Genomic DNA, 12,427 nt, shown 5'->3' with positions numbered 1-12,427 from the left:
CAGAAAAGTCCATTTTCCCCATCCACATGGCAATACCAGGCCAGCGCTCTCAGATTTACATACCTTGGAGAGAAAGCTCTGTTTTTGGTGGGTAGAAAATGGTGTGGATGAAGGGCTAAAACTGAGGGGAAAAAACATGTGTTTTCAAATGACCTGGCTGAGTGTGGACATGGCAACACGGATCCCCTTCTACACATCAAACCTTGTGTTTTGGGGTTGAATCTTGTCGCTGGTTTGGATTACAGTCTCTCTTCTAATGAACTTTATTAGTTCTTTTCTTAGAGGACTTGCATTTTTTGGAGTGGTTATTTGGTACCATCTGAGTTTGAATGGCATTTTTATCACCTGGCCCAAACAGACAAGCGTGCTGTGGCGTGAATGCCCCTTGTTTGTGCCGTGTCCTGCCGTCCGGTGGCTATCTTGCGATTGAGGAAAGAGAAAGCTTCCCCTTTCCTCTTCAAATAATACGTGTGTGCTTTGCAATGGAACAATGCAGACAGCCAATACAATCCTGGGTGAGAAAGGCCATGTTAGAGCAAGCCCAGGACTGAAAGGACCTCTTTGTTGCTTCTACCCACCATCCACCCCTGCTGACCTCCTCACTGCCACATCTGTGTGGCACATTTCGTCTGGGGAATGAGTCTCTCCTGGACGGTAGCTGTAGTGGCTGTCAATAAGCCATGACTCTAAGGTCTGGAGACTTTGGCTTGTGTTTACCTCACCTTCTGTTCCATCCAAAACAGCAGCATCACTCTTTTTTCCACTTTTTCCTTCTCATCCCTTGTTCTATTTTTCTTGCACTCCCGTCTCACCGCCACGACCAACGTCCACCCCCCGCTCCTCCATCTGAAAGGGACTGAGGAAAGCCTTGTTTCCTGGCTCTTCTTGTCTTCCCTGCCAGGGGGCAATCTCTCACATGAGTGACTCCTCCAGTGTGGACATGGTACAAGTTGCCATATGGGAGATTTAATTAGTGTACGCCTCAAGCGCTATCAGCTCCCTCCCAAAGCCAGTCAAGAACACTACAACTACTACTTCCTTTTATAACCGGCTTTAATTAGCAAGGTCCCAGTGCACGGCTAAGGACCTCTGCCTTCTATTTTGGTTCAACCTGCGTAAATACTAGTTTGGGAGGACTCTCTCCAGTTTTTTTTTTTCTGCTAAGTGTTAGGTCTCAGAGGAAACAATGACAGCTGCCTGGCTGTCTGGTTGGCTGTGCTCTATCTTTAGAGCCAATGTGTGATTATAAATGTCAGTCTTTCATTATAGGCAAGTGAGTTAAAGGACCATAGTGGTGATTTTGCATGTTTAGTGTAATACCTACAAAATGTATATACGTCATGTTTCTGCTATACTGTGATGTAATTTTTCCTACATTTTACCCAGCCATTGGTTTCCATTCATTCCATCATGACATGAAAATACACTCTGAGATTTCAAACTTTCTTCACAGCAGTATTCCATCACTGTAATAAAGTCGTCCACATTAGTTTTCCTAAAAGCAGCAGCACTGTTGCATTTTGATGACTTGAAACTGGGACAGAGTGAAATGCTCCCTCCACCAGGGAAAATAGTCCCCAGGGAAACATTTGCCCCACACAGTGCATTATCAGCTCCATGGTTTATGAATGGCGACATCTTCGTCAGCCACCGAGGCAGAACATTTCAAGATGCGGATTTTAACCAAAAATTCATATTTTAAAAGTCGAGGGATTTTGATTATATGTTGTGAAATCTTGAGTACCCCACATGATTTGCAAAATGCTGCAATGTAAAATGTGGGCCAAACGTTCAGAATTGCTGGTATGGTCCTTTTAAATATCGTAACACTTTTATAGTATGTGGATGCTTATTGTGGCTTTGGGCTGGCAGGTGTTATGCAGGATAGTGGCCCACATAGAACAGCAGCGCTCTCGCAGCACCTATTGCATTAGAGCCACTTTACATTTCATCATTGAGCCATCTTTTTTTCTTCGGAACACACTTCTTCCACGTGGAAGAGTTGAGACACTGAAACACAGGCAGAGACAGGCGAGAGGAGGAGACTGTCAGACAGAGCAGGCAAGAGGCGTATAGATGTAGAGACTTTGGGGATACATACAGTTCGTCCCCCCCCCTCGTCCATTTTTTTCCCCCCATCAGTGTCTGGAGATGAGGCAGACAGTCAGGCCAAGACAAGCTCAGTCTGTAGGCCACCAAGAGAGAAACAGTGACAGTGAAATGGGGAATAGAGAATGAAAGAAACTGTGTGCAGATTCAGTTCCCTTCTCTCCAGCATCCTTATATATATATATATATATAAAAAAGCAAATCAGGATTTTGAGTGACAGGTTGAAGAGCCTGCATGTACACTCACATACACAGACATGTAATGCTCAATTTGACATGAGCTTATTATGGTACCCTTGAGTGAAATGGTGTGTGAAGATGCCACAACACTGAACCAGTTATTTCAGATGGTGTCTCACAGCTGAATGCACAAGTGCCTCGGCCTTCACTACAACAGATCTATGCACCGGGCGCCTATAGTGTCAGAAGACGATGAGAAGGCGTCTGTCATATAGTGAAAAGTCCTAGGCAAACATATCTGACACAGTGAGGCCTAACAACATTGATCTCTGCTTCCAAGCAAGGCAGGTTTTTATAAAATATGGGAGTGCACTTTCACGTGAGTCTCTCCTTGCTCATTGGCTTACGCTCTTTTGTGCTGCTCTGCTTGTATCTGTGTGTATCTACTCCCTCAAAAGCAAACAGTACAAATGTGAAAGGATCAGGAGGGAAGAGACCACAAAAGAACACATCACAGCACATGGGGAAGCTCAGGATTTTCAAAGCCTATCTTGTTGATCAATCCTCAAAACCGTGTGAGGGCATTCAAAAGAATTTCATGCTTTCAATACCCGTCAGCACGAAGCTGTGAAAAACGGCAGCTTTTCTCGTCAAAACCGGCAGTAACGCAGCTAAGAGAGAAATAAAAATATCCAACGTCTCAAATCTGAAATCGCCATTCCATGTGTGGATTAGCCGGTGTGCACCGATCTTTTCTGACGATGTGTGGCATGGGTTGCCAGGTAGCGCAAGAAAAATTAAGCGTAATGAGTGAAGTAGATTAGACAGTCTCTCAGTTTTTATCTGGCAACACAAATTTCACACAAAACACTGACTGGATTGGATGTGTGTGTGTGAGAAAATGGGAGATCAGTGGGAGAAATGAAAAAATGGGAAGAGGTTGGGGAAAAGGGTTTAAAAAAGGGAGACTTCACAGGCCTGGATTTCATTTCTGAGAAACTGTCATCAGCTTTATTAGCGTCTGTTAGAGCAAATAAATGAAATGGCCATTGCATGTACTGATGCTTGCATTGTTTAACTACAACTGCCTTGTTTTGTTTTCCCCTTCAGGCTTTTTTGCACAGAATCCGACAGACTGCAGACGATCAACAGTGTCTGTCACCTGAACATGTCAAGGTACGACCCGCTTTTGTGTTCTCCTCTAATCGAACGCTTTTGTTGTGCGGCCAAAATTTCAGCTTTTTCTCCGTTTTTGGGTCACCAGAGGATTGCACTGCAAAAACTCAAAATCTTACCAAGATTATTTGTCTTATTTCAAGTCAAAATGTCTTATTTCTAGTCAAAATATCTCATTACACTTAAAATAAGACATGATCACCTCAGAAGTAACTTGTTTTTAGACAATTTTCACTTGTTTCAAGTAAAAATTCACTTGAAACAAGTGAAAATTTGCTTGTTTCATTGGCAAAATTTGCCAGTGGAAAAAGTGAAAATTCACTTGAAATAAGTGAAAATTAGCTAGAAACAAGAAACAAATTTTTCCAATGAAACAAGCAAATTTTCACTTGAAACAAGAGACAATTGTCTAAAAGCAGTTTACTTCTGAGGTGGTCATGTCTTATTTTAAGTGTAATGAGATATTTTGACTAGGAATAAGACATTTTTGACTTGAAATAAGACAAATAATCTTGGTAAGATTTTGAGTTTTTGCAGTGTGGGTATTACACTGAGTTGAATGCACAAGCTAAAATGTAGTATTTCCCTCTCCACGCCGCCCCCCGCCCACCTCCCTCCCAACAGATTTTGTTTTCCAACATCGAGGACATCCTGGAGGTGCACAAAGAGGTGCTGTCTGCCGTGGAGGCCAATCTGCAGCCCGAACCCCAGCCTCAGCATGCACTGGGACACGTGTTTCTCAAGTTTGTGAGTGACACACGCATGCACCCACACACACATAAAACAACACATGCCCTATGCAAGCATGCAAAAAACACACACACGGGCAACATGGGCACGCATGTTGCAGTGCACAGAGGTATTCTTCTTCCACGCAGACGCGCACACAAACTCTTTTTCATGGGATTCCCGTAAAACGCAGATCTGGGGGAAAGCGTGCAAAGCCTGCTGTGAATGTACCCCTTAATTCTCTCATTCTCACATGCGTTTCCCCCTCCTCTCTCCTGAGTGCGCACACACACACACACACACACACACACTCACATACACACACGCCGACTACCTCCACCCCTTTTCCTCTTTTTCCAAACAAGCCTGCATCCTGTCAGGCAAAAAAAAAGAGCCTCTCTCTTCCCCCCCTCCCTCTTCATCAGCCTGTGCTAGGCTCTGTCTCTGGCATCTCCTCCTCTCCTCTTTCTATCCATCCCTCCATGGCTTCCTCTCCGCTCCGTGCCCCCACCCCCCATCCCCACTCCCCTCTGTTTGAACTCGTTTGGCCCCAGGGAACAAACAAAGAAGGGCCTGTGTCCGGGGAGGAAGAGATGGTGTGTCACTCGGCAGAAGGGACAATGCTTCCACTGGTAGCGCTCAGTCTCAAGCTCTCTCGCTCTCATTTGCTCACTTGCTCTCTCTCTCCCTCTCTCTCTCTCTCTTCCTCTCGCTGTCCCCCCATTTCTCTCTGTTTCTCTCTCTCCCTCTCTGTGATAAACTCTCTCGCATTCACTTACACTAAGACACACAAACTCCTGACAAACAGCAGGGCATTCCACCTCGTTCTGCTTCATCAGCCACTTTCTCAGTGCAACATTACTTGTAGATTGGAGTTTTAGTTGTGCAAACCTTTCTTCAATCTCATTGGTTGAATTAGGCGAGGCCAAAGATTCCCGTTTTTTTCTGAGTCTAGCTCATCTAACCAGTAAAACAATATAAGTGGTGATTACTTCTTTTTTTTCACTTACTCATGACCATAGCCTTTAGAGGTCAGATGTAAGGCTGACTACAAACCTTTGCCAAATATTGAATTCTGGTTTCAGTGCATTTTCTCTTTGAGGCAAATACATGGGGTTTTCACATGATCATCCCTGTCTCAGTCTTTTTTTTTTTTTTTTTTTTTTAAAAAAACCTGGACAATTTTATCTGCATGTTTCTCTTTTAAATGCATACACTGCAGTCTGCTGCTGCTGTCCAAATGAAATATTTTTTTTAAACGTTGCCAGCAAAAAGCTAAAACGGCGCTGCATAAATAAATGGCTGGCTGTTCTGCTCCAGCTTTAACCGATAAATTTACCACAAGAATCACCCTAGCTTCCCGCTGGGCAATAAAAAATGGTTGTTTAGCTATCTTGGGTGTCTGTTTCTTTGTCTGATCTGTTCTTTGTTCAAGAATGACAATGAAAGTATTTAGAGATGGAGAATTATAGGAGCATGTCTGTGTTCCCGGGGTCGTGTGTTCCCCAGTTCAATATTCTGTGAACACACCATAACCCCTTGAATACAGAGCTGGGAAACACAGGACACTGGGAACATAGGGAAATTAATCCAGAATCACTAGCTACAACATTTTTTTTATATATACAAACATCCAAATGTCATATTATTTTGAGAGCGGTACCCCGTCTGTTTTTTTGATCTGGAAGTTTCAAAAAGACAAATGACGACATGACTTCTGGGGCCTATTGCATTTATGACGTTTGAGGATCTGCAGGCAAGCTACCTAGATAGCTTTGGACTTTCAGGGCCAGCTAGACTTATCAGCTTCCAGAGCAGCTCCACCTCCAACAAATGACTAAAACTCAATCGGTGCACCATTTGCTCAATCAGTTCCCCACAAATAATGCTAAATAATCAGCATTGTTCCATTTCCCTGCTTGTTTGCATGAATTACATTTACTCACATTGGTGGATAGCTGTTGACTTGGCTCATTGCAACCCACCTTCATGTGTGTTAGGGGCGTCATGGTCATTCTACACAGAGTCTGCCGGGCCAGGGGTCAGGGCGGGGAATTGATTTAAGAAGCGCAACATGGTTTTTCCATTGCTGGGAGGTCAGACTGGGAGATAGAGAGGTCAGACTGGATGGGTGATGGGGAAGCTGGCGGTGCTTCGCTTTCTAATTGAACCATTATGTCTGAATGAAATTGTCTGGATGTATCCCTCTTGGACGGTGAGTCCACTTCAAATCTGCTTTATTGCCATAACAGGGAAAAAAAAAGCTTTGCTGGCAAAACAATATAACACACACATTCTGATAATAAGCATCAGCCAATGACTAGTAGAAATTAAACTGTGTCATCAAAATAGTATTGTTAGTAGTAATATAATTAATTAAATGACATCCCAATACGTGCTCAGTTAAGTTATGATATACATCCTGTACAGATACAAATGTTTCTGTGACTGTGCGTGCATGGATGTCATGCGTACCACTGTGTTTGTGACCTTCCCACAGCCACCATCTTTGTTGCTGTGTATCCATTACACTTCCCTCTCCCACCCATGACCTTTCTTTACTTCAACACTGACACCTCTCAGCCAATCGGCTGCCCCCGCTGGCACCCTCCGACCTGTAGCCCTTGACCACGGCCAGAGGTCAACACCATGGCTGAGACTTGATTAACCTCCCCGCTTTGTTCCATAACAGACTGTCTGCCACTTGCAGGCGAGGAAAACAGGAAGATTTATTTCCATCTCAAGTCAGAAGTTGCTGAGAGGGTTGAAGAGGAAGTGGGTGTAAAAGAGAGAAAAAAGCACCCTAAGTATAGATTTGAATTCACCAGAGAGATTGGTCAGAAAATTACAGAAAGACCTTATTTTCAGCAAATATTGTTTTAAGTTTCAAGTTTTGTCTGAAATTTGTTTTTAAGGTCATTAGAAATGTGTGTGTCAGATTCATGATGTATTCTTAACCCTGGAATGGTTTGCACCTGTGTTTTTATAATGATGAATCCTATTGTCCTCCTAAGTTGAAAGTGCATGCCAATTGATCGTAATAAGTACAGGTAAACGCCCTGCCAAGCCCCATTAAGAGGCATGAGACCGCAGGACTGTGTGCACACACACAAATCACACAGAAACTGATCTAATGAGAGAAGTCAAGAATGCTGCTGTGGAAGTGTAAAGCCTAAAGAGGGTGGAGCACTGCACTTCAGACCTCAGTAGGTCTGAGGTGGAGGTACCGCTGCAGGAAGTGAACACCAAACAACCTGTCATATATTTTTTTTTATTGTGCAATAAAATGATTACTGAACAAGTGATGACAAATACAGAGATACATAAACAGCCAAAAGAGATTACATAAAGTAAGACAAAGACAAGTGACAAAAACAAAAGGGGCAAAAAGAGGTATCCACCACCACCAAGGGAGCGGGCACCACAGCGGTGCGCCAGGGGAGCAGGAAACCTCTAAGGTGCAGAACCCACAGCTGTCATATTTAGCAGCATCTGTAATGGATATAAAGTGACAGAAAAAAGATGTATGAGGCAGATGCAGATGCTATGACATGTTCAATGAACGATGTGAATTGAAGTGTTAGTGCAGTGTTCATTTAAAAACGCCAAGTTTTAAAGACCATAGTGGTTTGTAACACAATGAAAATAATGATCAAAAATATTATGAATTATATAGATATGATTGTAATTCAGTGAACTGAAGAAAACGCAGTAGCCAATTATTTTCACATATATTTCAGCACTCAAATGTGCATACGTGTGCCCTGAGTGTGCATTGTGTTTTTTCCTACCTAAGAACAAATCCCAATTGAGAAAGCACTGCTGTCAGAGTCTTTGTGAAAAGTGGGTTTTAAAGGAGAAATTTCCTCAGAAATGTTGGTGAATGAGGCCCAGCAGTCACCTTAATGACTTGAAGCAGGAATGCTGAATCTGTCAGTGAACACACTAAACCTCACAGATGTTTACTCCTCAATTCAACCTCACCGGCTTGCGTAGGATTATGCAAACTCTCTAAAAAAGGAAAGTTAAAGGAGAATTCATGGCCCTCAGTATTTGCTCTGTTTCTGGGTGTGTACAACCAAGGGCTGTATGCAAGAAGCAACAGTCATTTCATTCTGCACCTTCTCAACTACACCCATTATGCTTTGACTCCTCACTGTTTGATATTTACCTCTCACCTTGCCTCCACCATAATGTTCCAGTGATGGAGCATTTAAAAAAGAGAGACGTATATTTAGCAGAAGTACAAACCCAGTCTTTAAGCTATTTCGGGTACAAGTGATGTCCTTCAGAGCAGTGTTGGTGCTTAAGGTTGACCGTGTGGAAATGAAAGGGTCACATTTAGGTCTTGGTAGCACATGTAAACCACTTAAAGAGTACTACTGAGTTGTCATCACGTGAGGTAAGGCCATGCCTTGAAAAAGGTGCTTTGGTTACTAGTAAACATGACTGTAAAGTGGTATACTGGGGCAAATTAAAGGGACAGTTCACCTATTTTGAAAGAAAAAAATGCAATATTTGACTATAAAAATGATGTTATACATCATCAAATTCAAACTTGTTTTATTTAACAATTTGAATGGATTACGGTTATTTTTAAAAGTGGTAACAAGGTGGAAGTTCACCTGATTGGCAGTAGGTTAATGGTTAGCATTTGGAGCATCCAGACCATAGAAACTGAATGGGTAGTACCGGTACGGTCCTTTGTTTCATAGCAGAGTATTTCCAGGTGGTTCACCTTGCCATAGCAACAGCGGTAGTGTTCACTGATGTCACCACATCAGCAGAAGAGATTGTTTGAAAAACTTTATTGAAATTTCCATAGTGACAAAACAAGCACCTGGCTGTTTGGTTGATTTCTCTGTGCTGAAGGGGTAAGTTAAAGTTAATGCACAAAATTAATTAAATAATTAATTAAAATAATCTGTGTGCACTAAAGTAATTAAAGCTAAAGTAATTAAAAGCTGCGTTGTTGTTATGGCAAAAAACAAACAAACAAAAAAAAAACAACCTACCAGGTAAGGCTTAACTCCTCCCAAAACCAACCTTTTTATTGTTATAATTATTTTAATCAAACACAAGAGCCACAAAGTTATTTTCACTATTCTTTTATTCATTTTCTTGTGAAAACAGAACAGGTCTCCATGAGCCATGCATCAGTTCTTCCGACAAACAAACTCTTTTGTTGATGTGGCGACATGCGTTGAACGTGTACAGCTGTTACCTTGGCAACATTAACCATCTGGAGATACTCTAACTTGTGGTGAACCAAAGGACAGCGACAGTTCTGCCCATTCAATTTCTCCGGTATCCAGCACTGAGCGGAAGATAGCACCACTACTGTCCTACAGAACAGCCAGGGGGGAAGTGAAATATTCGATTTTTTTTTTCCCTAAATGGGTGAACTATCCCTTTAAAGTTCATTTTCAGGTGTGATTTGGAGTTGTAGTAGTTGGGGTTGTAGTACTTTGGGTTGGAGTAGTAGTTCAGTAACTGAACAAGTTCCTGTTTACTGCTGATTTTTGTAGTCTTTGGTGTATCTGCAGCTTGTTTCCTTTGCTTGCTAAACTGTTGATAAGAGAAGACAGGCAGGCAGAAAGTTTGTATATTTATGAGTACGTGGATGTAGGTGAGCAGATGATTGAAAACCCATAAGAGCAGTCTATCCTGTACAGGACGTTAATTAACTGGGATATGAGCCAGTGTCCTGAAAATGTAGCCCCTGTCAGACTATTTATAGTGTGAATAATTAGCTTTGTTTGCTCCATTGTTAGTGTCGATCAGCCGGTACGTGCACATTTACAAGTCCTGACCTTCCTGTCACTGTCTCTACTTCTAGCTGTACAGTGCATTGAGTCAGTTTGACAGGATTTGGGGTCTCACACCATATGCTGGCCCAGCTGTTGCTCCCAGTGGTGCTTTGGACTCCCTGCCAAACATGGCTCTGAGTGTGTGTGTGTATGTGTGCGCCTCCCTGTGTGGTAAAAGCTGCCAGCCATTTACAGTGTGCTGCACGCTGTTGTTACACATCTACAAAAGACTCTCAGCTCCCTGGTCATGGGAACCAGAGGGAGCAGAAATGTGGAGTTATATATAAAGACCCATTAGCTTTGTTTGGCTGCTGCTGTCACCACTGCTGGGTTGCCTTGTGAAACCGACACATGCACACATACATTCAGCAGTGGCATATGTAATTTATTGTGTGTGTGTGTGTGTGTGTGTGAGAGAGAGAGAGAGGAATGTGGGTGAAAACCACTTTGTATTTCTGTGGCACTTCCTGTACAGGATGCTTGGTAAACATTCATATTTTTAAAGGTGCCTTAGATGGTGTATCATGTTTTTTCTGACTTATAAAAATGTTCACAGATGACACCCAACTCTTCAATAATAATACTGCCTCTTCACTATCAGTCTCAATAACTCATTATTGATTATTCCTGTTTAGAAAGATGGCCCAGCAGGTTTAAATGAAAAGCCCTCAAGCAGTAGAGATTCAGTCTAGGTTGCTACCCAGGCGCCTGCCGTTTTGGATTTCACTTAGTGGACTGTTTCAGATGACAGTTTCAGTTTCCTGATCCGAAGCCTGGTACTGTAGGCCCCTTATTGCACACGGTTTCACATCTCAATTACTGTCATGCATAGTGAAGAATACACAATAGGTTTAAATAAGCTTCAGGGACTGTAGTCTGGTGCAGCTGTGTTACTGTGTAGACATTGTTGTCTACAGTATGCTGTATGAATAATGAATTTCAACCTATATTCACTGTCCCAGGTGTCGTATTACGAATTCAAATGAGGAACTCCCTCGGTGGCAGAAGGCTGCATCAGAAGAGCTTGGGCATTAACAGGAGGGTTGTTCTGTGTTGTTGTGCAGTATAACGCTACCAGTGGGAGAAAAAAGAGGAAGTCTCATATGCTGGCATGCTATTCATTTTGCTATAGAATACTTCCTGAAAAAAAGAGAACTGTGACACCTGATTTCTATGAAAACTAGTACAGAGTGATCTTAACAGGACAGAAACGTGTCAATGTCAGCTTTTTTCTACTCTCTGTGTTGCAGTTCAGCTGTGTCATGGTATGTTAGACCAATTAGTACCGCTGCTGTTTATGTCTGTGTACGTTCTCAGTCGTTCTGGTCATGGTTATCCACATAGAGATGACTCAAGGTCAACTGGATCTATTTGCATATTCTTGAAGACGTTTCATTTCTTCAGTTCAGGACTGAAGAAGCTTCTTGGGTGAGGAGTGAAGCGTCTTCAAGAATCTACAAACAGGTCCAAGAATATAAAAACAGGTCCAGTTGACTTCAGTTCACTGCTGCTGCTAATAATAATAATAAATAATAAATTGCACTCTGCCCTGTGATGGACTGGCAGCCTGTCCAGGGTGATTCCTTGCCTTCTACCCAATGAGCGCTGGGATAGGCTCCATCACCCCCTGCGACACTTACGGATAAGTGGTTTGGAAAATGAATGAATAAATGAATGAATAAATAGCAGTAATACTGTAAATAATAGTAGCTGTGGAACTGCAGCCACTGTACTTGCAGGAGTGCTACCAAATCCCACTGAATTAACTGCAGCCTTCCCTCCTCTTACTCCCCTACGCTGTCAATCTTCTGTCCTGTCAGCTGCCTCAGTGGAGTAAATGCTCGAAGGCTGCCTGTTAGCCAACACACTGTAATATCAAGTGCACTGTCTGAGATTCTGATGTGGGTTTTTCCCTGTGTTTTTCAGAAGGGGAGCTTCTCGGTTTATGGCGAGTACTGCAGTAATCACGAGAAGGCCTTACGACTTTTGATGGAGCTCAACAAGATCCCCAACATCAGGACCTTCCTACTGGTAAAACACCCCAGCTTCTCTTTCCTCCTTCTCTTCTCTTCTCTTCTCTTCTCTTCTCTTCTCTTCTCTTCTCTTCTCTTCTCTTCTCTTCTCTTCTCTTCTCTTCTCCCCCTTGTCTTCTCTTATGATCCCACTGCTGCCTTGCTATGAGTTTCCTTTTTGCTCTCTGTTATGGCACCCCACACTCTCCTTCTTAATTCTGTTTAAATTTCCCATTGTTTCATTATTTCATGCCACATGGGTCTAATCTATCTTTTCCTCACACACTTGTGTGAAATGTAGTTCAACTCTTTATCCACATCTATCTGTCACCCCTTTACCTTATTTTCTTCCTGACTGCTCTACTGCCCCTTCCTTTGCCCCAGATCCTTTTCCTCTAGTGTGTCTTCTCT

At 42.6% G+C, this 12,427-nt stretch overlaps 1 protein-coding gene across 2 annotated transcripts in view; it reads left to right on the top strand.

Annotated features, from left to right (window-relative positions):
- prex1 (phosphatidylinositol-3,4,5-trisphosphate-dependent Rac exchange factor 1) overlaps nucleotides 1–12,427 on the top strand; it is a 107,362-nt gene that overhangs the window by 22,024 nt on the left and 72,911 nt on the right. For both annotated transcript variants that reach the window (XM_030055520.1, XM_030055519.1), the window contains exons 2-4: nucleotides 3,400–3,465; nucleotides 4,090–4,212; nucleotides 11,931–12,035. In XM_030055520.1, coding sequence (XP_029911380.1) covers nucleotides 3,400–3,465; nucleotides 4,090–4,212; nucleotides 11,931–12,035 — 294 coding nt within the window. The remainder of the gene's footprint in view (nucleotides 1–3,399; nucleotides 3,466–4,089; nucleotides 4,213–11,930; nucleotides 12,036–12,427) is intronic.

This window comes from Myripristis murdjan, chromosome 7, assembly GCF_902150065.1.
Source record: "Myripristis murdjan chromosome 7, fMyrMur1.1, whole genome shotgun sequence".
NCBI classification, from domain to species: domain Eukaryota; kingdom Metazoa; phylum Chordata; class Actinopteri; order Holocentriformes; family Holocentridae; genus Myripristis; species Myripristis murdjan.
The sequence above is the reverse complement of the archived record's forward strand: the minus strand, read 5'-3'. Positions and strand labels throughout refer to the sequence as shown.